We start from the raw sequence: 25,165 nt of genomic DNA on the forward strand, positions 1-25,165 counted from the left end.
TCTTAGCCGCTGGTTTTGAATCCCTTTAGTCCGCCCCTTTATGTTTGAATAGAGCTCCGGACCGTTTAAATTATCGTTTCCAAGTCCTAAGCCATTTCGCTCTCGCTACGAGTTCCTCTCTCTCTTTGCTTTGGCACAGTCACTCGTTCTTCCGATCAAATTTCTACTCCTCGGAGATTCGCTAATGCGTCCTGTTTCGATCGCTCCATCCAGTTTCATCTATTTATCTGCACTTCGCTGCCGCTCGACGCCGACGCCGGTGAGTTCTTTAGGGTTTCTTTGGTGATTTTATGATCTTTGCGTTGATTTAATTGTTTTCCGTTTCGATTTGAAGTTCTTTAGGCATTTCAGTCCGAGTTTGTGAATTCTTTAACCTTTTCTTTCCATTTATTTTGAGTGATTTACCTTGTGGACTCTATGAAATGTTCTCTATCTTATCCTTGTTGTGATTTTGATTTATTCACACAGATAATGTGTCGTTTTCTGTTTCTGGAGTTCCATTGTGTAATGAATTATTTGTCTGATCCTTTTCACAGTTTTTGCGGCGGCGGAACTTGAATTTTTGTTAAGGCAGCTTTTCTGTTGCTTGTTGCATACATTCTTAATTAGCTCTTGACAGTCATTTCTGTCGTTTTGAGGTTTGGAGGATGGTTAATAGGTTTTTATGCAAGTATTGTGCATTATACGAGTTTTAATCAAGGATTGATAGTTTATTCCTCTTCTAAAGTCAGGTTCAATTGTTATACCTTTCAGTTTCTTTTCTTGATATGGATTTAGACTTGTTGTACTAATTAATTATGAATGATGAGGCCTTTATTCTCACGTAGAGTGAGTTTTGGGAACATCTATATGTTCATTTTTCCTCTGGAGGATTATCTGATTTTATACGTTTTACATCACTTATTGTAAAAACTGCCTAAAGAAACTTTCGATGTTACATCCACTGTCTGTCCCACTGCTGATTTACAATATCATTGATTCAAAGATCATGGAGCTCAAATTCTATACTGCTTTGAAATGCTAAGATTTAATTTACTGGTACTGTTGTTTTTTGGTTCGATTCTTGCCTTTGAATAATGATTTTGCACATTTATATATTATAGATACAGCCGTATGCTTTGTTTTTTGTACTATTTCTTTGTTCTACTACCTGCAGATATTGACTGGTTATCTTCCATGGTCAGAAATTGTTAGATGAAATGGTAGATTTTTCTACGTTGGAATAAAATAATGGTCTGGATAGCATTATTTGGAACAAGCCATTGTCGAGTAGGAATTGGGATATTATGCATTTGTCCCTCTATGCCAAGGAGTTATGGAAGGTGATAAGACTATCTCAACACCTTCAGACAATCCTGAGGTTCGTGATCAGAGGATTCGTGCTCTCCATGGGTAATTTCATTTATCTAACTAAGCAAATCTAATGCTTGGCTCCATATTTCTTCTCATTCCCTTCATTCTGCATGTTTTAGCCTCTCTGTATGCACTTTACTATACTGTTGCCTTGTAGCTCTTGTCTTGCAAGTCTTCTAAACCAAATTTGCCACCATAACTCTTATAAGAACTGTTTGAGTTGCAATATTCTTGAATTCTGTTCCTGTACAGCATTTTCCTTGATTTTCTTTATTACTGGGAGGGATATCCGTCACTAACTAACTTGTTGTAATTCTGTATCTAGCAACTTGTAATTTTACTGGCTTTCTTTTCGTTTTCCCTGATAAATGGTTGTAATTTGATGTCCTTTGGTTCAACAACAGTTTTTTTCATTGCCGTGGATTTATGTTTGAATTGACTTTACATCTTGTAAATTTTTACACACGTTCCTATATTGTCCCTTGACATTCATATTCCTTTCGTTGCCCTGTTACTTTGTTGGAAGGAAAAAACTAAATTCTGTGCTGAACTCTATGTATGTTTGTTTGGGGGGATGTTTAGGAGAACTAGTGGCCCAACAAGACGTTCAACGAAAGGACAGTGGACAGCTGAAGAGGTAGGTTTATCATTTACCACAGTGAGATCCTATATCATACGGCAGTCTATTAGACATTTTCTTACGATTAATTTTGTTGTTCCAAAAGTTATGTGTTTGATGGATAATCTATTTTGTTTACATCCAGGATGAAACTTTGCGACAAGCAGTTGATCATTTCAAAGGCAAGAACTGGAAGAAAATAGGTATTATTGGTGTGTTGGCATATTGTAGAAGCCAAGGATATGTTTTATTGTACTGAAGATGTTCTCTTTTTGGGTCATTCTTAACATAATGGAGGATTTCTGCAGTGATGGTGATCTAGGAGCATAATTGATGTCTGCTTTATTTTATGTAAAGTGTACATACGGTATCTAGATGATTGGATAACCTAATTAATCATGCAATGTCAAGGAGGCCATATTCCATGATGAATTATATTTTGTATAGACTACTATGTTCTTTTATTTCATCACTGGTTCATTTGTTATTGGTTGTTTGTAGCTGGATATTTCAAGGATCGGACTGATGTACAATGTCTGCATAGGTGGCAAAAGGTTTTAAATCCCGAGCTTGTCAAAGGTCCATGGTCTAAAGAGGTGATCCGTTTGTGAAATTCCAGTTATCATGATAATTTAATCAACAAACCCTTTCAATACTCTATTTATGGAATTCTACTTGAATTTACCTGTTTGCTTGTGAATTGAATATAGGAGGATGAAATTATCATTGAACTGGTGAATAAATATGGACCAAAAAAGTGGTCCACAATTGCAACACATTTACCTGGTCGTATTGGTAAGCAATGCCGAGAAAGGTAAGACAGTTAGGTTATTTTCTTGCTGGTTTTTGGATTTTGATTTTCCTGTTTTACTTTTATTATCCCTTTGGTAAACCCCGTTTGTTGAACATTTCTTTTCTGGAAGCCATTATGAATTCGTGGTGCCATCAGCTTCAACTTTTCCTGCATCCGTACTTGATGTTCTATTAAATTTTCAGCTGTGCTTCCAATATTTTTTTTACATAAAACTATTTCCTTTTTTTCAGGTGGCACAATCACCTCAATCCTAATATAAACAAAGAAGCATGGACCCAAGAAGAGGAGTTAGCTTTAATTCGTGCTCATCAAATTTATGGCAACAGATGGGCAGAGCTAACAAAGTTCTTACCTGGAAGGTGTGTCCCATTTATATCTTAAAGTTGAGGCATTATGTGAGCTGTCCTGTATGTGCATAATTTTGTTCCTATAAATCTTTTCAGATTAAAATTGTTGGATTTCTTTTCATTGCAGCTTTATTCTCTAGAACTGCATTTCTTTCCAATTTTTAATTGGAAAATTTTCACTTGATCCTGAAAGATGTTGTATTGGTGCTTTTATAATCAACAGGACAGACAATGCCATAAAAAACCACTGGAACAGTTCTGTCAAAAAGAAATTGGATTCTTACTTGGCCTCAGGCTTGCTCACACAATTTCAAGATCCAGTTCCCGCTGGCCAACCAAACCAACTGCTAGTTTCATCTTCGAAGGTGCTTGGTAGTGGAAATGACTGTGGTTTGAATGGAATGGACACAGAGGAGATTTCAGAGTGCAGTCAAGATGCAACAGTTGCTGATAGCTTTCTGAGCGATCCAGCATGTGCGACTCTGAATATGAGAAAGGAATTTCAGTTGATTGAGGATTTAGGGTTGGGAAAGGAGCAAAGTTCCAGCCCAGTATCCAGTTCAGAACCCTGCTACCCTCCTCCCATGGAAGTAATTACTTGTCCCATTGCTGAGTTTGCTCAAGAAACGGATCACTCTTTGTCACCTTCACGGAAAAATCTCTCGCATGATTGTAGAACAACTTCAAATAGGGAGTACCAATGTGATTTGAATGAGTTTCCCAACATCTCTTCGTTACAATTGGGTAAAGAAGCATCACAGTTTCAATCAATTGGTAATGGGACGGATGAGAGTCATGGAGCTGGCGATTCTGCTGAAACTTCTTTAATGATCAAAGGAGCTGCGGCTTCTGCTCAAGCAGAGTGCATGTTTATATCTGATGATGAATGTTGCAGGGTCCTATTCTTAGATCCAAAAAGTGACAGATGCGATCTGACTAGTAATCTTAAAGAAGGACCTTGTATATCTGAAATGTGTGATTATGAAGTTCCAGTACACTCCTTGGGAACTCCAAAAGTGGAAAATAATCATGCTTCGGCTTCACAAACATATAACCATCCTTCAGGAACTGATGTGCAGGAGAAAAATTCCTTCTGTCAATCCGGCATGCTGATTCCATCCATGGTTTCTGTCAATAGTGACATGATTTTATTAGGTGGTACTGGATCCAACCAACTAATTGTAGAAGCCCTAGAGCACAAATGTGTACGTAGCCAGTTGAATGGGTTTGTCTATCATGGTGGAACATCCAAGCCTTCCTATTTTGATGTTGCAGATAACCCAGAAATGCAAGAACGGCCTGGTGGATCAGAAGACCTGCCAAAACCAGTTAGTGTGGATACATTTGCAACAGCAGCAGCAGATGGCACAGGTACTTGTACTCGATCAGACGAAAGAGCAAAACAAAATGACGAACATCAAGACTCGGGAGCTCTTTGTTATGAGCCTCCTCGTTTTCCAAGTTTAGATGTTCCCTTTTTCAGCTGTGATCTCATACAGTCTGGAAATGAAATGCAGGAATACAGCCCACTGGGTATTCGCCAGTTGATGATGCCTTCTCTAAATTCTGTTACTCCATTTAGATTATGGGATTCACCATCTCGTGATACTAGTCCAGATGCTGTACTGAAAAGCGCTGCCAAAACTTTCGCCAGTACTCCATCCATTTTGAAGAAACGTCACCGTGATTTAATGTCTCCACTTTCTGAAAGAAGAATTGACAAAAAGCTTGAAACCGATGTGACATCCAGTTTGACCGAAAACTTTTCACGTTTGGATGTTGTGTTCAATGATGGGTCTGATAAAGCTTCTATATTTTCTCCATCTAACCTGAAAAAGAGTACTGGAGATTCTGCTGAAGACAAAGAAAATATGTGTTGTACCTTCGAAGAAAGAAAAGAGAAGAAAGATGATAGTAATGAATCTCTAGACATCATGGTTTCAGAGAACAGTTTTCCCAAAAGTTGTTCCCAAGACTATACAAAACAAGGGACTGCTGATACCGAGATGGCAGCTGAAATTGTGAGTCATTTTACAGCAAACTTTTGGTAGATGATTAATCTTTATGATTGAGGGATTACTAAACTGTTTTATTGTGTTCAACAATCGAGTTTACTGGTATCCAACATTCAACATTGACTCATCCTATGAGAACCAAATTTCTTGTTCTTTCTTTTACGACAAACATGATCTGATAGTTAATTTCACATTTGGAAGGTACCTCCTGGAGTCCTGGCTGAACATGATGCCAATGACTTGCTACTCCACTCTATTGATCAAAAAGCTCTCAATTCAAGTACGGGAATTAAGAAACGACACTGTCTAAGCAGATTGGAAGATGCATCAATTCCGGACAATGTTTCGAATGTGATGACGGGCGAACTACCTGTCACTTCATCTGCTTTCCTTGAGAAGATAGATTCTACTCGGCCACAGACTACGGCCACTCCGTTGTAAGATTCATCTCCCCTTCTCTCTCTGTAATGCATTATTTCTACACGTTTAGATTTATGGTGTTTCCAGTCTTATGTTCTGCATTTTTTCCCTTTCTTTTACATACTCTAATGGACATATATGTTTAATATTATGGCCTAGACCTGGAGCTGGTGAAACTCCATTTAAGAGAAGTATCGAATCCCCTTCAGCATGGATGTCTCCTTGGTTTTTCAATTCTTTCCTACCCGGCCCAAGGATCGATACAGAAATATCGATCGAGGTACTTGTTTAGATTGTTTGGATTAACTTGCAGTTGGGAGAGAAGTTTTCTTTAAATGATCTTTCATTTAATTGAATTGATGTATTTTTGTTGAATAGGACATTGGATACTTTTCGAGCCCTAAGGAAAGAAGCCTTGATGCAATTGGGTTGATGAAACAAGTAAGCGAGCGAACGGCAGCTGCATGTGCCAACGCTCATGAGGTATTGGGAAATGAAACTCCAGATACACTACTCAAGGGAACGCGTATGAAGCATCTCCATTGTGATCAAACTGTTCTGGTAATTGTTCCTTCCAACTTTTTGTTTCTTTTTTTTTGGGGGGGCGGGGGCGGAAGGTTCTTTCAATCATTTCAAGAGCCCAAAACATTACACCTTTCGACGCTTTTAACATAAATTATTCAAAATATAAACCTTTTGGCATAACGTTTTCAGGCAAAAGAAACTTCGTTACATTTTCTTTTAATAAAAGATCATGAAAGACCAAAAGCCGGATGACATTTTAACCATTTCTTGGGATTTTAAGCTTTTTAAAATTAAAAAGATCATAATGAAACATTTTTAAATACCAAAATGAATAAAAGTTGATCCTTCGAGAATAAAAATAAAAAAATGAAAGCTGGGAGACCAGAATGAATATTTTAAATGAGACAATGGCCAAGTGATATTTAAATCTATAATATATGCAATTTCTCTTATTTTTAAATGGGATATCGAGTTTGCCTGATATTGATTTCATTTTCAGGCAGAGTGTCGGGTGCTGGACTTCAGCGAATGTGGGTCCCCAGGGAAAGTGGGGACAGAGTGCGTGAAAACTACAGCTGCGACCACGCTACCAATAGCAAGTCCCCACCCTTCTTATCTTCTCAAAGGCTGCAGATAACAAATCTATCTGGTACCACCACCCACTTCCCCCTCCTTTTTCCAATTTCTAAATGTAATGTGTTTATGTTCATGTCATTCAATACAAGGAAAAGGAGAAAAAAAATGCATGTGTTTACTTGTAATTCCAGATTATTAATCTGAACCGATGGCATCCACTTGAATGAAAAAAGCCTCATTTTAAGGGCATATGACAACTCAAAATACTAAACAAGTTTTTTAAGCGTTTCAATGGCAACAATTTGCTCCCAGTAAGGTAAGCAACAATTTTTATTTAATTGTAAAAACTAAGCAAAAGTGGAGCATATAATAATGGGCGATGATTTGGTGTGGACGGACAAAATTAGACGACACGGGTTACGGCTGCATGGATTGCATCCGCAAGGTGTGGTACGGTCCTTGAGCTCAAACCTGCCATGCTGATTCTCCTGCACAAGTGCCAAGCGCATAACGTACTATAATGTTTTTTCCACACCAAATATTTTATGTTTCATGTTGCAGTTTCTATTTAGAAAAACTATATAATCTTTCATAGTAAGGTATAGTATGTTTTGAATTCAAGAGGACAGTAGTAGCTTTTCACATGTTTCAATTTCATGCTTTTAATTAACTTCTATCTTTATTATTAATTTCATTACACGGTTGAAAAGACAAAAGTTTGATTCGAAGTTTAGTTCCAAGATTATTAAGTTCGTATCTATTTCGTCTCATCTATCAAAAAGTTTGACGAACACAACCACCAACCAAGAAATGTGTAATTAGAACTCTATTTTTTCGAATTCAAAATTTGAGTGGAATAAATGGTTCACATGCATTTGTGTTCCTCTTTTTCTTTCTTTTTTTTTTTTATTGTTATTCTGATTATTTTGAAAGAAAAATGGAAAGATATTGTAACAATTTTCAAACACGCCAGAAAAGAAGAGAGTAAGAAACAAAAAACGAAATAATAAAATTTCCGTGATGGCAACGTAAATGATTGGCATTTAGGGGAGAAATTATAGCGATATGAAAGCAAAGATGCTTACCCATCAGAGGTCATGTAAATGTGATATTCTTTGGTCATGAAGCTAACTTGTTCGGAGTTCAATCCTGTGAAAGTAAACATCCCAATCTGTTTGATGATGTGACTCCAATCACCAGGTGTACCTGCCACACAAACGCACCACAATAACCTATAAAAATCACCAAAAAAAAAATATATATATTCAACCACGACCAACCAATATTAGGATTATTTTCTTCTTTTTTTTCAAATACAAGTACGGGTTTTAAAATAAATTAGGATTTGAAATGAAAGAATCTTTTGCTTTTTCTGTTCTTTCCCTTTCTCCCTCATATTCTGTTTACTCTGTGTCTACATTTAACCCATCTCGATCAAGTAGTTTCTTCCACATTCCTGGAATTTTCTAGAATATTTAATTCTCCCCAAGGAACCTATTCGATTTCGAGCCATCGCTATTCTTTCACCAGACCGTAAACACATACTAAGAAGAAAATATTCACCAGAAAGAAATCCATCGCTATCAAATCAATTCATAAGGCAGGACCACCAGGCCCCCCTTAAACATTCACCCATCACATTATTCACATCCATTTTCCTGACAGGTCTCAAACGAAGCTTCCTAAATTTTGACATAACCATATAGCAAGACAAAATGGTGAAGTAGAACCGCCTTTTCTTCAAATTAAATCATGGTGAAGTAGAACCAATTAAAAAAAAAAATACCAAACCAAGATAAAAAATTTAGTTAAAGACGGTCCAAATAAGCGAAACTTAAGAGGTTGAGATTATTAGTCTTGATTAAAAGTTCAGCAACTTAGAGATCCACGTTATTGTCCTTCACCAATACGAAAGTTCAAATCAACAGTCTTCAATTTCGGATGAGCTGCAATTTCATCACTTTGGTTCAGCATCCTATGTTTTAACTACTAATATCCTTGTATTTCTACTCCACTACTAAATTAGAGTATGGTGGAACGATGAACAAATTTAACTTTATTCTAGAATTTTTAGACGATTTTATTTTGGAGTATAATCTTTTAAAAATATCAAAAAAATAAAAAACTAAAGTCCCGTTTGATAAATTTTTTGTTTTTATTTTTGAAAATAAAGCCTATGACACTTTCCACATCCAAATTTCTTCCTTTGTCGTCACACCAATAGTTTAAAAAAACCAAGCCAAATTTTGAGAACTACAAAATATAGCTTTCAAAATGTTTTTTTTCCTCTTACCATACCACTGTAGTTAAGAATGATGCAAATCATTGTAAAAAATGTAAATGAAATAGGTTTAATTTTCAAAAACAAAAAACAAAAAACCAAATGGTTATCAAACGAGACTTAAATGATTATCATATTTATGATAAATTGAGAATCAGTCTTGTCGGCCTAATCTGCCATTCTCACCAAATACAATCGTTCATCTCATCCGTACCCCAAATGTTTTATTCCCTTTCTCCCTCATAGACTACTCTTATCATTATTCGTATCCTTTGAACAAGACCATCTAGTCAGTAAAGAAACTGATATAATGAGGCTAGTAAGCCCTCAAAACGGAGAGGGCTAAGAGAACCACATAAATATCAGAAGGGATATCAGGAGAATGAATACTAACCTCTAGCTCGCAAGGCATCAAAAAGTTGCTGGCGCATGCTAATAATACGGTCCGCCATGGCCTTCAACTCAATAGTCCATTCATTGAACAAATCCCTACAAATTGCCAGTTGGGGTCATATGAAGAACTTGATTTCACGATGCATGGACAGTAAATTGATTCCATACAAATTGTCAGGATTGGAAAAAAAGTCTAGACGAGCATCTTGCATATATATGTTCACCTTCCCGATTCAGTTGGGGTCATATGAGAAGTTTTCATCGTTACCTGTCCTTCAGGACTGTAGCGACAATAGATGCTCCGTGAATGGGTGGGTTTGAGTACATGGGCCTTATCACTAGTTTTAGCTGGCTCTCTACCCTGCTTGCGACATCAGCATTCTTGCAGACCTGTTCAATCAGTAACAAAGCGTAAGATCAAGGTAGTAAAGCTAGAAGAATACCAGCTTAGACACCATCCATCCATCTTCATGCTTCAAAGATTCTATTTTAATGAAAAATAAAATGTTCCTCAATACCGATAATAGATACCCTTCAACATTGCCCCGCATATTAATATTAATGCAAAGGTCAATACTGCAGGGGTTATTATATTTGCATTCGGGTTAAAGGAAAGGGTAACGTTTGTAAGTCGAACATTTCATTTGTATTGTACAAACAGAAAAGATAATTCCACGCATAAAATATACAATTTATCATTTCAAAAGAATAGTGCAGTAGACAATCATGCACATGACGATAGGTGAAAAAATAACCTACTATAATCTACTTATCTCAATTTATTATAGAACTTGTATTCGTCATTAATACCACACAGACTCCATATTCAATCAATGAAGCTATGATGTTACATGACATCTCAATGAATCAAGAGTATGTAACATTCTTCTAAAAACCTTACAATGCTTAAAGCGCCAACACGTTCGCCATAGAGCCCCAAATTCTTTGCATAACTCTGGGCTACAAAACATTCACCTCCATCAGCAACAAATAAGCGCACAGGCTGAGCATCCGCATCCAAACTTCCACTGGCAAAACCCTGTATCATAACAAGCAAAAATATCACAAGTTTAAATGGCTAGATTGTCTTGTTCAGATGTTAAATTCTTGACATCTGAGTCATTTTCCATTTTATAATATCTATAACCCTTACCTGATAAGCACTGTCAAAGAAAGGTAAAAGCTGTTTTGATCTTATCAACTTCCTGATCTGATCCCATTGTTCAAGGGTCGGATCAACACCAGTTGGGTTATGAGCACATGCATGAAGCAGAACTATAGCTCCAGATGGAGCAGAACCAAGATCTTCCAAGAGGCCTGTGACACGTTAAAGTTGTCCAACCAAATGGTAAGGAATGGTAAGGGACCAACATATTCAACATCAGAAGTTTCAGTAACAAATCATCTTAAATCACTTCCATACGGAATGCCAGGGGCACTGTAGGATTAAAAACTATATACAAGTTGAGAATAATCTAATTGCACCAAAACTACCAAAACAGACAAACACGTAGGAATTCAATATGGAGATGGAACAAAAAATAATAATAATAAATAATAGACAGTTATAAAAGAGTACGAGTTTAAACCTTGAAAATCCAACCCCCGTGTTGAGGGATCATAGTATCGGTAAGTTTTTACCGACAGACCAGCCAGAGTAAAAACTTTGGGGTGGTTTCCCCATGTTGGCTGGGGAATGTATATTAGCCGCTGAAAAACAAGAAAAAATGAACGTTCAGAAGGCTTTGTTCCCATGTACAAGTAAAGCATAATAAGTACGATAATTCAACACCTAAGCACTCCGCACCTCATGATAATGTCTTGCCAAAAATTCACCACCAACCCTCAATGATCCAGTACCGGACAAGCATTGAACAGTTGTGACACGGTTCTCAAGAATAGCAGGACTACATAAAAAGTAAGAATTAGAAATACGATCCAAAAAAAGAAACTATTGAACCAAAGATGCTGCTCTAAGTACGATCTAACCAACTGTGAATAAAATCTGTACAGCTTACCTGTCAGCGCCAAAAATAAGCTTGGCACTCTGTTTATTAAACTCTGCCAATCCCACGATCGGAAGATACTCCTTAACTCGTGAACTGTAGATCATTAAAATGAGAACCTCGACATATATCTACATCAAGTAAGATTTCCAAGAGAATGACGAAGAAAAATACCTATCATTAACAAGCTGATGCTCTGCTTTTCTAACAACGTTCAAGACAAGAGGTTTTCCTTCCTATCATATCAAAATACCACAATATTAAAAGATGTCCAACTACACACACTAACTGCTTAGACATCTCAATAACGAATAAAATATAAGATACTGCAATCTAAAGCAACAGATACGTACCTCTGTCCTATAAGCACCGACGCCCAAATTCAACTTGTTCGGGCTCGGATCTTTGTTGTATGCAACAGTCACCTACCCATTCATAGTTCAACACAGTAATTAATATATATTAGTATAGATAGATGCAAAATGTATAAATATGCAATAAGCAAAAATAGGCGAGCAGATTTTTGTCCGATAGTCTTTCTATTCCTTAAAGATATCCTTCAGCGTTTCTAAAACCATTAAACCAGCTGACAAGCGTAACAATTTCCAAAACACTACAAAATGACATCAGAAACAACAGCCAATTGGATTCCAATAAAAACACGCAGCAACGATCATGATCCACAAACAGCCAACAAAAAATTCCCGATCACAATAATCCAAAAGCTCGACATAGTTCATTTCCATAAAATACCATATGTAATAGAAACAGAAAAGTCAGAATCAGACGTAAATAACCAAAAACTGACCACCGCAAAAAAAAAAAAAAAAAAAACTAACAGCATGAGAAGAGAACGAAAAAACAAAAACAAAATCCTGTGAACTTGTCGACAACCGAACAAAGAAATGCAAGTCGAGAGAAGATTGATGGGCAGAGCAACGAATAAAAGAAGCTACAGTGATTGATCGAAAGAGAGAGATTACCCCGAGGATAGGATCTTCAGGAGCACGAACAACATGAGCGAAAACTGAATCAGTGTTCAAGGAGGAAGTGGGAGAAGCAGAGAGTGTATCAGCCATGGCGGATGAAGATGATTCAACCAGATGCCGAACGAGAGCGTTAATTCTCCGATCGGTTGGATCGCTATTAGAACTCGAAGTATTGGAATTAGCAGTTTGTGGAATGCCAAACAAGGGGCGCATCTCGTGTGCTCTCTCAATTTCTTTTTACTTTTTTCTTTTTCTTCCTTGATTTACTCTTTTTCCTCTTTCCTCTTTTCTTTTTTCTTTTTTTTTTTCCCTCTTTCAATTTTGGCGCTGTTTTTTTGACAGTTCCATTTCGCCTTTTATACGTAGTCGAAGGCGAAGCTTTCGCTCCAAAAGCCTTCAGACTGTTATGTTTCGGATTATTACCATAAAAATAAAATGTATCTAATATTTAATGTTATTAAAAAGGATTAAATTACAAACTCAATCTTTCAAATAATAAAGCTATCTATTTAGCTCTCATTTTCAATTTTTTTTTTTTATCAAAATAGTCCTCTAAACTTTTATTTTTTGTCTAATAAATTATCAAATTTTTTTCTTCAATAAATTCATTAACATCAAATTTCTTGTTTACTAGATTTTTCTTATAACTATTTTTTTATTTTTTCTATTGAAATTTACTGTTATTTCTTCCCAATTTGTGGATCAAGGTTTTCAACTTTGTTAAAAATAACACTAGAATTTATAGTCAAATTTTAAGGAAAAAAACATATGGTTGAAAATTTTTCCTTTAGTTTTACTTTGTTTTTTTTAAATATTTGTAAAATGTAGATAAAATGACATAAGAATTTTTAGGAGGAATAATGTTTATAAGCTTAAACTCCAAAACCCAAATAATTTTCAAACAAAATCAAATTGATGTATTGGATATAAAATCATATTTGATATCTACTTTAACCTTAAAATTTCAAGTTTGTAGTAACAAATATGTAGATTTTATGCATACTATAAGTCAATGATTTAACATAAATTAAAAAAAATTAAAAAATTGTTTAACATAAAATTAAAAATTTAATAATCTATTAAACCTCTCTTAAAATTTATTTCCTATTAAATAAACTTACAATATCTTTTTTAAAGTCCAATACTAAATAGCTACAATCTGAAAGTTTAATAAATAAATTTGTTTACTTGTAATGCAATTCATGATATTGATTAAATTAGAATATTAATTATCAGATCAAGCCTAATTCAAATAGTATACAATGGGTTAATAATCACAAACTCTTAATTCGGATCTCCTTATTTCTATGATACCTAAAAAATAATTAAAATATTAATTTAGGTTATTCTGAAATAATAAAATATTAAGTTTCTTTTAGTACAATAAAATATTAAGTTTGGCGTGGCGTGGCGTGGATAAGCGGTAATGTTGGCACGTACTACGAGGGAGAAAGGGTGCCATACGGCTCATGGTTTCGCACGTGACTTTCAGGTGCTACAAGGGATTAGGATTGTTTCCCATTGGCACGTTTCTCGAGCGTTTCCCACGTGTCTCATGACGCGGTCGCCTGCGGTGGCTCGGGATAATTTATCATTGTGCCTTTTTTGTCTCTACTCTGTGGGGAGTATAAATCTTGCCTTGCGATGAAATATTTATGGTTAAAAATCTAAGCCCTCAAATTTTCAGATGGGTAACAATCTAAAATCCGTTTCTGTTTTTTGTTTTCTTATTGTTTATTTATTTCCTTGTTATTATTTTTAAAAAAACTATCAAATAGAAATATATTTGAAAATTATTTCAATTTCTTATTTTTCTGAAAAAACAAATATAAATAAAAATTTGTTTGATAATTATTTTTTATTTTTCGTTTTTATATTCTTTTTATTTATTTATAATTTAAATATTAATTTAAGTAGGTAAAATACATAACATGTATTAAAATATAAAGATAATTATAAAATGTTTATATTACCAAATGCACATGCAATAATTATATAATTATTTGTATCGTTCATGTGTTTGCTCAAATTTCATGTATAATATTATTTATTATTCAAATCATTTATCTTAGATAACATCAATTTAAATACAGATTATTATATAAATATTGTTATTGTAAAATATTTAAGTGGTGCTAATTAAATGTTTTAATAAATAAGATTTATATGTTGTAAAATTCTAGCTGATTTTAAATATTCTATAAATAAAAAAATCAAATTCAGAATAACATATAAACGTGTGTTACAATATTTGAAATTGAAAAGTCCATAAAATGTTTAAATAAAACATATTGAGAAATAAAATAATATATAAGTTTAAATGTTGAAAACTTAAAATTAAAAGTCAAATCTAATATATGACTATAACCTACTTAAGGAATTAGAGAAATATAATATAAAAAAACAAAGAAATATATAAAAAAAAAAATTGGCCTCATCTGGGACTTATGTCACGACCTAAGAAGCAGATTGCAGGCATACGCGCACGCCTCAATCAGCCAACAAAAACTACTTTGGGCAGATTTTTCAAATTTGGTACATGTTTAAGAAATGTTTCTTCAAATTTAGAAATTGAAATAAGAAACGTAAATGGTTATTGAATAAAATTGTTTATTAAAAAAAAAAAGAAATAAGAGTTGTCATCAAATGGTCTATAGTTTTTAAACTTTAATTTGCAATGATTTATTTTTCTTTCAATTTTGTACAATTTAGTTATTAGACTTTACTTTGTAATAATTTAGCCTTTATAATTTAAAACTCGTAAGAATTTAGATCTATTATTGTAGAAATTAATGTTAAGGTTTAATAAGATTTTTTACCTATATAAATCGATAAACTAATTAGATACTCGATATTTTTACAAAATATAAAATCTACACCATAAAATAATAAATTTGATATTTAATTTTTATTTTTTTTACGTTGGGGACTATTATTACAAATTTAAAAATATAATGACTAAATTGTTTCATAATAAAGTTCATAGACTAAATTGTTACGAACTTCAAAGTACACGGACTAAATCATTACAAAATAAAATTCATGAACTAAATTATTATTTTTATGAAAATTTAGGGGCAAAAAATATTTTTTAACCAATATTTACAGTATTTATGTTCTTGTCTATATTTTTATTTTGTTATATACATTTTATTTTTATATTTATTTTTTTGCTACATTTCATAAGAAAATAAATTTTAAAAAATAATAGTAGAGACATTGAGGTTATATCTGTCTCAACCATAAGACAAAGCAAATTATAAAAATCATTCTATCAATACTGAGAATATAAATAATGGTATAATTATTAAGTAATATTCTGAAGCATTTTGCATTGCATCATCTTTTAAAAATACACTACACACTCAAGATAGAAAAAAAATTGTTTTTAGAAGAATCATAATAAAAAATTTATTTATGTGATTGGATAATTGATTGGACGATATAAAGATAAGTGTATCTCAACAAATACTCAAATATTTTTCGTAGTAATTTATGATTCTATCGAAATTTTCACTAACATTAAAAGTCTATAATTTTTTTCCTCCTAAATTCAGATAATTGTCAAAGACGTGTTTTAATAGTCTCACAATAATGTTCTAACTTCCCTCTTTTAATATGGTAGAACATAGAAGGTACCTCTTGACTTTTCTAAATTTGAAGGTATATGAGCCCATCCCACATTTATTGAATTCAAAATAAATACACATAGTCAATACACAATAAAGGCACATTAGAAATTCAGAAATAATTGTAAGATGTGTTTTTTTCTAAAAGAGTTTTGATTAAATTTATATTTTTCATATTACAACCAACATGAAAATTAGGAATTAAGCTCAACAAGAAATCAACTATATAATTGTTACTATTTTTAATTTAAACTAGTTTAGAAGCATTTGAACTAGATATCTTTTAGTATATAGTTTTGAGTATTTTAACTTTCACCTGCATTGAGTGGAATAAGATATTATAGGTTAGTGACAGAGCTAGAAATTTTATATAGGAACACTATGTGTACAAGTCTAATAAAAAAAATCTATAAATGAATGTAAAAAAATATTCATAACTTTATATATTAACTAATTTATTACATTACAATTGTCCTTTATAGGTTTTCATGTTTTGAAATCGATCATAATTATTCACTTACTTTTGGTTTAAATAGATAACAATATAAACAAAATGCAACATCCTTTAAAATGTTATATTATAACTAATTAAAATATTCACTTAACCAAACTATATAAAATCGTCTTGACTTTATATCAAAATTCTTAAATGAAAAAAATATGATTTCGAGGTTGACAAGCACCTTTTAGTAAATATGCTATATGAACTTGATCTCGAATATTATAATTATAGTCATAAAGTTTGGTTCTTAGACTTGGATGTGCATGTAATTTTTCTATATTGATTTTTGTATAAGATCAATCAGAATCCAAAACATTTTTCTTCTTTGAAGATGATATCTCAACAGTCTCTATTACTGTGTGTGTGTTTTTTTTAATAATATCTCTCTATATTAAATTTGAATTACCTTTACAAAAGTATTAATAATAAGAATATTTCATTCTATTATATAGATTTAGAGGCATAAAAACTTAAAGTCTAAGAAGATTTTAAAACTTACTTGTCAAGTTTGTAACGATTGACAACAAATAATCATCTTGCTTGAAATCTGAAATTAATTTTAAAAACCTATACAAGTAAATTTAAATGTAAAAATAACATGGAAACAAACAAAAATATATAAAGTTTAATGTGAATATAAAAGTTATGTGCAAAAAATGAACCATATCTTTTTAATCAAATGTTCTTGAGATTGAAAAGTGAATTTTGTCCAGTCTTGTTGCTGATAAAAAAAAATATATTGGAAATAAAATATTGCAAGTAGTATGAGTCAAAACTTCTAACTATTGCCAACCAAACAACACTACATGACATCAAGTCAAGACTATTTTTGTTACTCAACTTGAACTTTTATATATATATATATTATTTTATAATTTGTATTAAAAATACAAAAGACGGATAAATTGGAGGGGAGGGGGCACATGCTCCTTTTGACCCCTATGTAGCTCCATCCATGATTATAACTCACTTAATGTTTGGGTATTTCATTGTAATATAGTTGAAATTCCAAATTATTATAAAACACGCTTAATTACATTAAAACCATTTGAAAATCATCATTATCTACGATGTTTACTATTTTATAACCATGATCTCTTCTAATTGAATCTAGATTAAAATAGTCTCAACTTCAAATATAGATTATTATAATTTAAATTAAAATAGTCAACTTCACAAACACATATCATAATAACTAATTCAATATCTTAAACGTCTCGTTTATGTTTATGCTTACTTTAACAAATATATTTCAACTATTGCAATTGCCTTATAATGACGTCAAATTTGTTATATTTGAGGATAATGTTTTCATACACGCCTAGAAATATTCAATTTTCCATCGCACAAGTTTTCAACATTCACGTAACGCATCTATCGTCTCTCCGTAACCAACCTCCTTCCCTAGTGACACTTCAATTTCAAAATTCTATCCACACCCTCTTGATACGATTATTATTATCATTATTTCAATATATGGAAGAATTTTAAATATGATGAAATTATGCATATCCTCACTCTCACTATTTCATCTCAATGTTTGATCTCACTTTTTCTCCTCTTTTAAATTATATCTTTGTGAAATTGTTAAGTGATATTATTACTTTTATCGATTAATTTAAAATTTTTTAAGATAAATAGAATATGGATTATCTACCAAATACGTATTGGTTAAACTCACTTAATCCGAAAACATAAAACAATATGTGACCAAGCAAACAAATCTTTAAGTTTTCAAAAATTGGGTCAAATTTCTTTTGATCTTCTAAAAATAAGTAACTTGTACGAAAAATTAAGAATATGAAAATTTCTTCATACCACCTTTAATTATTGTAAGAATGCTTTTATAGTGTGAGGCCAAATATTATGTTTTTATATCGTGAGACCAACTATTAAAAATATATCTATGAAGGTAAATTTCTAGTATGAACAAAGTGAATATAGTATTATTGTAGACAAGATGTGATAAATTTTTCTCTAAAATATAACAAGACGAAACGTGATAAATATCGTCACATACTTAAATATTTTTCAAAGTGAAGAATTTATATTTTCTTTTTCATTTCAATTAGATGTATTATAAAAATTTAAACCCATAACATATATATTTTAGTCATTGAACTATATTAAATGATTGATGTGTAGTTAGATACATATGCCCCTTAATAGTAAAGATTGGATTAGAATATATTATTTTAATTCCTATATTTTGAAACTTATTTAAATTTAATCTGTACTTCTTAGTTGTATATTTTGGCAAAATGCACCAAATTGCTCTTTCTATATTTGAAGAAAAATTCAACGTTTGCACATGCACGTGAACATTTCATAGATTCAAATTTGTAGAAAAATATAAGGATTCTGCGCGTGCATATGCACGTGTGTATATGAATATTTCATAGATTCGAACTTGTAGAAAAAATAAAATAAAAAATACAAGTTTTGGTGTGTTTACTATTTTTCATGTAAAATGAAACAACACCAATACCATAAAAGATTTATTTTACAAAAAGAAGAAGAGGGAAAATTTGTTTTTTTTTACAGCTAAACATATGTAATTGTTAAGTTGTGTTGTATCAATCCTTACTATCAGGGATTGCAAAATTTACCACGTATTCGATTTTTTTTCTTTTTACTAATTCACAAAAAATTACTTAAAAATCTACAAAGTTTTATTTTTCTCAATTAGTTTGATTAATATACAGATTAATCAAATAATTAACTTTTTCATAATAACTTATAAATTTGGACAAAAATGGAGATAAAATGTCGGTTTATCTTAAAAGTTTGAACTGTACACATATATTACATTTTATTGAACACCTATAGATTACTTTCCCAGAAAAAAAAAAAAAAACACAAAAGTAATACTTTTTAAAGTTTAATATACACGCAACTTTCGATTGAATTGGAATTGCAATAAGATAAAATTCAATATAGCAATCACAAATAAAGAGAACAATTTACCTGAACACGTGTCAAAACGAACTTGACTTAATAGTAATTGGTATATAATTTTTTTTTGAAGGTTGAAGTTCGTTTAATTTAAGTTTATATATTTTCAAATGAATTCTAGTCCCTATTACTTTTTTATGATTTATTTTTTTTCAATTTTTAAATGAACTATATTTTAAAATTTGAAAATGTATTCACATGAAAATTATTATTATTATTGTTATTTAGTTAATAGGAAAAAATAAAAATTTATTTTAAGGATTAAATTTAAATTTAAGATGAGTTAAAAATACTAGATTAAAATTAGACATTTAAAATTATAAAAATTGAAATTGAACTATGGACTAGAATTGTATTTTAACCCAACAAAATTAGCTGGACACGTATTGCCACCACTTGTACAGAGCAACACTGTAAACTGTGCCGTACACAACTAGTCTGATTGGATAAATCCTAAACCTGCAAAAATTTTCAAAATCTCGGAAACTCAGAAACAAAAAAAGAAGGTAAGAAATCCACGAAATTTTTTTTGTCCAATTATAATACATATTATTCTCCACGTTATTAAATGCTTTATATATTAATAAATAATATCATAAATTCTATATAATTCTTTAATTATACTTTTGTTGAGAGCAATAAATGAAAATTGTATAGAAACATTTTATTACTATCATAATATTAAAAATTTTCTTTATCATATTGTTTGATAATCATTTGATTTTTTTTAATAAAAAAATTAAGCATATTTTTTTCCCTTTTTTTCTTTTTATAATTTATCTTAAGAATTAAATTCTTGATCAAATTAAAAAAAAAAAAAAATTTAAACTACCTTTTTAACTTTCAAAGTTTGAAGAAAAAAATAGATCATCAAAAGAAATTGAGGTGTTTGTGGGTTTAATTATAAAAATAAAAAACCAAAGACTACGATTCAATTTTGGTAATAGTTTAGGCGGTAACCATTTTGTTTTTTTTTTTGAGAAATATATTTCTTTTCTATTTCTTACTCTGATTTGTATTTTTCATAAGTACAGTGGTTGATTTATTAGTCAAATTTAAAAAATAAAGACAAATTTTTTAAAAACTATTTTTCTTAGTTTTCAAAATTTGATTTGATTTTTTTAAACTATTAGTAAAAAGTGGATAATTAAAGAAAAAATTTCGAGATAGAAATAGTGTCGATAGATTTAATTTTAAAAAATCATGACTACAAAATTGGGCATTTTTAATTTTTAAAAATTGACTCTATAAAGACTTATCCTACCTTCAATCTATAATTTTTTGAATTATATCTACATTTTGTCAATATTTTAAAAAATCCAAATTAAAAGACTAAAAAAAAATAATTTTAAAAAATTTGTTTAATTTAATTTAATTTTTTTTTTAAAAAAAAGTTACTGGCCTGAATGTTACCAAACGGGCAAAATTAATTTTGGTACGGCTGAAATACTGAATCTAATTTTCTCTCACAATTTTTTCATCGATCAAACAAGAAAGAAGAACACGAATAAAGGAAATTAAAGGTAACCGACCTTCGAAACCGAGATCCAGTAGAGATCCGATACGATTCCCTTTCCTCTTCAGTGACCGGAGAAGTCCACCGGGAGAAATCGCGATCAAAGAAGCACCAATCCGGCAAGAGGACGCCGGCGATGGCGAAAGCGCCGACGAAGTAAGTTACGACCATCTTCTTAAAGGAATACGTAGTGATTCCGACGAGAACGACGACGGCGGCCAAGAAAACCAGAGAAGAGTTGAGGGCGGCGTCGTTGGCCATGGATCTAAAGTGGAAAAGGAAGAAATAAATGAGAGAATAATGGAAGCGACGGCCATTGCAGAGAAGAGAAGAGAAGATAGCGTGTAGGCCAGGGTCTAGGGTTTGCCGCTTAGTTATTATTGTTGCATTTATTTGCTCCTTTTTTATGTCGCTCCTCGACATCTAACTGTAATCTGAATCTCTTAATGACCATTTTCCTTTCGAGACCATTTGGGACATTGACTATTGTAAGATTATAATAATCACCTAATGTTTGATAGGACTCAAATAATATATCAACAACTTATTAGGATCTTTTCTAAGATAATCAACCAAACAATTATATTCCAAAATACCACAAATTAATCACCAAATAATCACTAAGCAATCAACTAATAATGGACAACAATAAACCATAACATCGTGGAAGACTAAAAGCGAAGAGCACATATGAATTATATGTCGAAAAACTCCTTTGATGTGAAGAGAAAACCATGGGACTTGTGAGGAGTCCACCCTTGTCAACTTCTCTTATTATGATAAAATTAAGGGAAAGAGAACTCAAATGAGTCATACAAAGATTTTCTACCCACCAATACTTTCATACATAAAATATCTGCTTGAGAGATAAATGAAAATCACTCAGTTTTACAGATTCTGTTCATCAGCGATTACGGACAAACTAGAGCTCCGAACAACGCCTCAACTGTTCAAAATGAGACCATATGTGTCCCAAACAGGTTGACCAAATTTTAGCACGATCCAACAATTCAAACTCCGACAATCGACAACTTTGTGAAAGTTATTGCTGAAAAATCGAACTGCTATCTTTCTCTACGATTTTCTACTTCTTTTTCACTCTCTTCTTCTTTAGGTCATACTCATATCACATAAAAGAAAACCTGGGGCTTTCAAGATGGGTCAGCCAAAAAAAAAAAAAAAAAAAAACCCCAATTAAGTCAAACATATTACCCAACATTTTAGGCTCATAAAACACAAGTTTAAAAATACAGCTTTGTTTGTGCAACAAGTGAGTTGGACATCCACAACAATCTTTTCCTCCAGGCCAACACAGGGAAGACACAATCACATCCATGATCACTTGAACTTCATCCCGAAAAACTTGCTACAAAATTCAATCTTGCTTCCAGGAACTACCTTAGTCAACATATTTGTACTGTTCTTGTCAGTGTAGACTTTCTTCAAAATCAATCTCTTCTCTTTAGTTACATATTGTAGCCAATGATATCTAATGCCAATGTGTTTGGTATGAGCATGATACATCGAATTCTTGCTCAAATCCATAGAACTCTGACTATCGTAGAATATTACATACTCACCTTGCTTCAAACCCAACTCTTGAAGGAACCTTTTAAGCCATAATATCTCCTTGCTTGTTTCCATTGCTGCAATATACTCTGCCTCAATTGTGGACAATGCTACGCATTTTTGTAGCTTGGATTGTAATGAGATGGCTCCCCCTGAAAATGTAAACACATCACCTGAGGGAGACTTTCTTTTATCAAGATCACCTGCCATGTTTGCATCAGTATAACCTTCGAGTATAGGTTTGTCACCTTCATAACACAAACTCAATTTGAAGGTGTCTTGAAAGTATATGAGGATCCACTTCATTGCTTTCCAGTGATTCTTACCTGGATAGAAACTCAACTCACTAGATTGACTGCATGTGTAATATCAGGTCTAGTACACATAATAGCATACATCGAAGTACCAACAATAGAAGAGTAAGAAATGTATGACATAACTTCTTCCTCTTTCTCCATTGTAGGACAAACTCTCTTACTTAACTCAAAGTGAGTTTCCTATGGCGTACTAACAGGCTTAGCATGCTTCATATTGAACATTTTCAACACCCGTTCAATATACTTTTCTTGAGATAACCAAAATTTCTTAGTTTTCCTGTCACGAGCAATCTCCATACCTAAGATCTGCTTTGCATGACCCAAATCTTTCATATCAAAGACTTTGAGAAATATTTCTTTAAATTTTGAATCATATCTACATCTTGTCCAAATATTAACATATCATCTACATAAAAACGAATAATGATGAAATTTCCTGTAGGGAACTTTCTAAAAGATACACAAGAATCAACTATAGTTCGTTTATAACTGTTGCTTATCATAAACGAATCAAATTTCTTGTACCATTGCTTTGGTGCTTGTTTAAGTCCATAAAGACTTACAAACACGTTTATCTTTCCCTTTTCTTCAAATCCTTCAAGTTGCTCCATGTAGATCTCTTCATAGACGTCACCATGTAAAAAAGCAATTTTTGCATTTAGTTGCTTTATCTCAAGATCAAGACTTGCTGCTAAACCCAACACTGTTATGATAGATGTCATTTTAACCACTGAAGAGAAGATTTCATCAAAGTCAATGTCCTTTTTCTGGTTGCATCCCTTAACCACTAATCTGACTTTGTACCTCATGATCGTCTCACCATCCTTCTTATATTTGAAAATCCATATGTTTTTCAATACTTTCTTTCCATTTAGAGGCTTCACTAGCTCATAGGTTCCATTCTTTTCTAGAGAATTCATCTTCTCCTTTATTGCGTCAAGCTACTGGTCTTTTTCATTATGAGAGAAGACCTCTTGATAGTTCTCTAGCTCTCCATCTTCACTAACTATAATGAACTTTGAGCTTGGATACCTTATTGAAGGTTTACGCTCTCTGGTGGATTTTCGAGCTTGAGTATCCTCCACTTGGGGAATAGATTGCTCCCCCTAGTCATGAACTTCTTTATGACTCGCTTTCTCATCTACATCTTCCTCATGAATTTCTTCATCAGATGAAGACTCATCAAGATCATCATCATCATCAACATGATCTGGTACATTATCGTCAGGTTGTATCTCACCATCATCATGTATATCATCAACATCTCATTTTTCAGCTGATCAACACAAGCATAAGTAGAATAATTAGTAGTATAAAAAAATAACTCTGAAGTAGAAGTGTACCTTGTACTCAGAAGATCTGCACCCTTCTTGTGCTCAAAGAATACTATATCTCTGCTTCTCACTACCTTGTTCTTTTTTAGATTGTAGAACCTGTAACCATATTCTTCATCCCCATACTCGACAAAAACACATGGATTGGTCTTCAAATCAAGCTTTGACCTCTGTTTTTAGGCACATGCATGTATGCCTTGTTGCCAAAGATCTAAGATGCAAATAAGTGGGATCATGCCCCTTCCATGCTCTCCTTGGAATATCTAAACTAAGAGGAATTGATGGAGATCGATTAATCAAATACATGACACATTGCATAGCTTCACCTCAAAATGACTTAGGAAGATTAGATATTATAAGCATACACCTCACCTTCACCACAATGATTTTGTTCATCCTCTCAGCAACTCCATTGGGTTGTGGTGTGTCGGACTCTGTCTTCTCATGTTGATGACAGGAAATTAGGTGTCAAATTATTCAACAACTAAAATCCCTTGGACGCAGTATGAAATGCATGTTCTTAAGGTATGCGTTAATAGTCATGTGTTGATGGTCATGTGTTGGACTGATAATGCGTTAACGAATGTATGCGATGACCATGCGTCCTGTCATAAGTTTTCTTGCATTCACGCCAAGTATAACGCGAGCGCAAGTTTCTCGGGTGATCTGAGGTCGAACACGGGGACTTGTAGCAAAGTGAATGCGGTAATGTGCATGCGGCGATTTAAATAAAAGAATGTTAGAGGGGTTGCTAAACTAATCCTACTCCTACTCCTAACTAACAGACAATGCAATGAGAATATGCATGAGAGGTAGAGACACGACAACTCTTGACATGAAACAAATGAATGGGAAAATAGATAAAATGCGAATATGTCTTCATTGCAACCCTTAAGAGTGACCGCAAGGGCAACCTTAGTCAACGCAAGCCATGCGTTCATGCTACACACACTAAAAGCCTAAATCTAGGACGTATGCGGTGTGTATGCATACATGTCAAGATGA

At 32.6% G+C, this 25,165-nt stretch overlaps 3 protein-coding genes across 4 annotated transcripts; 1 reads left to right on the forward strand and 2 right to left on the reverse strand.

Annotated features, from left to right (window-relative positions):
• The first annotated feature begins 58 nt into the window (after window positions 1-58).
• On the forward strand, window positions 59-6,918 carry LOC120085572 (transcription factor MYB3R-1-like). Of its 2 annotated transcripts, none has more exons than XM_039041620.1 (12): window positions 59-259; window positions 1,157-1,392; window positions 1,936-1,990; window positions 2,118-2,175; window positions 2,474-2,568; window positions 2,683-2,786; window positions 3,017-3,145; window positions 3,357-5,154; window positions 5,350-5,585; window positions 5,728-5,848; window positions 5,947-6,129; window positions 6,593-6,918. In XM_039041620.1, exons 2-12 carry the CDS (start codon window positions 1,316-1,318, stop codon window positions 6,728-6,730), a joined length of 2,994 nt encoding a protein of 997 aa, XP_038897548.1. In that variant the 5' UTR covers window positions 59-259; window positions 1,157-1,315; the 3' UTR covers window positions 6,731-6,918. The 2 variants fall into 2 exon arrangements, with proteins under 2 accessions (XP_038897548.1, XP_038897547.1); XM_039041619.1 differs by having other exon boundaries at window positions 1,185-1,392.
• LOC120085573 (aspartate aminotransferase, cytoplasmic) lies at window positions 6,889-12,668 on the reverse strand. Its single transcript, XM_039041621.1, has 12 exons — window positions 12,333-12,668; window positions 11,703-11,774; window positions 11,524-11,585; window positions 11,362-11,445; window positions 11,151-11,250; window positions 10,933-11,053; window positions 10,497-10,660; window positions 10,245-10,382; window positions 9,612-9,733; window positions 9,345-9,439; window positions 7,755-7,875; window positions 6,889-7,157 (listed from the first exon to the last, which is right to left on the reverse strand). Exons 1-12 carry the CDS (start codon window positions 12,549-12,551, stop codon window positions 7,073-7,075), a joined length of 1,383 nt encoding a protein of 460 aa, XP_038897549.1. The 5' UTR covers window positions 12,552-12,668; the 3' UTR covers window positions 6,889-7,072.
• Window positions 12,669-19,672: 7,004 nt separating this feature from the next.
• Window positions 19,673-21,348, reverse strand: LOC120086599 (signal peptidase complex-like protein DTM1). Its single transcript, XM_039043330.1, has 2 exons — window positions 20,957-21,348; window positions 19,673-19,883 (listed from the first exon to the last, which is right to left on the reverse strand). The coding sequence occupies exons 1-2, from the start codon at window positions 21,199-21,201 to the stop codon at window positions 19,796-19,798; spliced, it is 333 nt and encodes a 110-aa protein (XP_038899258.1). The 5' UTR covers window positions 21,202-21,348; the 3' UTR covers window positions 19,673-19,795.
• Between the last annotated feature and the right edge of the window lie 3,817 nt (window positions 21,349-25,165).

Source organism: Benincasa hispida, chromosome 9 (genome assembly GCF_009727055.1).
Source record: "Benincasa hispida cultivar B227 chromosome 9, ASM972705v1, whole genome shotgun sequence".
NCBI lineage: Eukaryota > Viridiplantae > Streptophyta > Magnoliopsida > Cucurbitales > Cucurbitaceae > Benincasa > Benincasa hispida.

Bases quoted from the DNA above. Each gene is read 5' to 3' on its own strand.
- LOC120085572 (XM_039041620.1), top strand. From the start codon at position 1,316: ATGGAAGGTGATAAGACTATCTCAACACCTTCAGACAATCCTGAGGTT. The intron at 2,569-2,682 runs GTGATCCGTTTG...AATTGAATATAG, and splicing joins AAGGTCCATGGTCTAAAGAG to GAGGATGAAATTATCATTGA. The intron at 5,586-5,727 runs GTAAGATTCATC...ATTATGGCCTAG, and splicing joins CAGACTACGGCCACTCCGTT to ACCTGGAGCTGGTGAAACTC.
- LOC120085573 (XM_039041621.1), bottom strand. From the start codon at position 12,551: ATGCGCCCCTTGTTTGGCATTCCACAAACTGCTAATTCCAATACTTCG. The intron at 11,054-11,150 runs GTGCGGAGTGCT...CTTGTTTTTCAG, and splicing joins TGGCAAGACATTATCATGAG to CGGCTAATATACATTCCCCA. The intron at 9,440-9,611 runs GTAACGATGAAA...GGCAATTTGTAG, and splicing joins GCTACAGTCCTGAAGGACAG to GGATTTGTTCAATGAATGGA.
- LOC120086599 (XM_039043330.1), bottom strand. From the start codon at position 21,201: ATGGCCAACGACGCCGCCCTCAACTCTTCTCTGGTTTTCTTGGCCGCC. The intron at 19,884-20,956 runs GTCGGTTACCTT...AAATTTTTGCAG, and splicing joins ACTGGATCTCGGTTTCGAAG to GTTTAGGATTTATCCAATCA.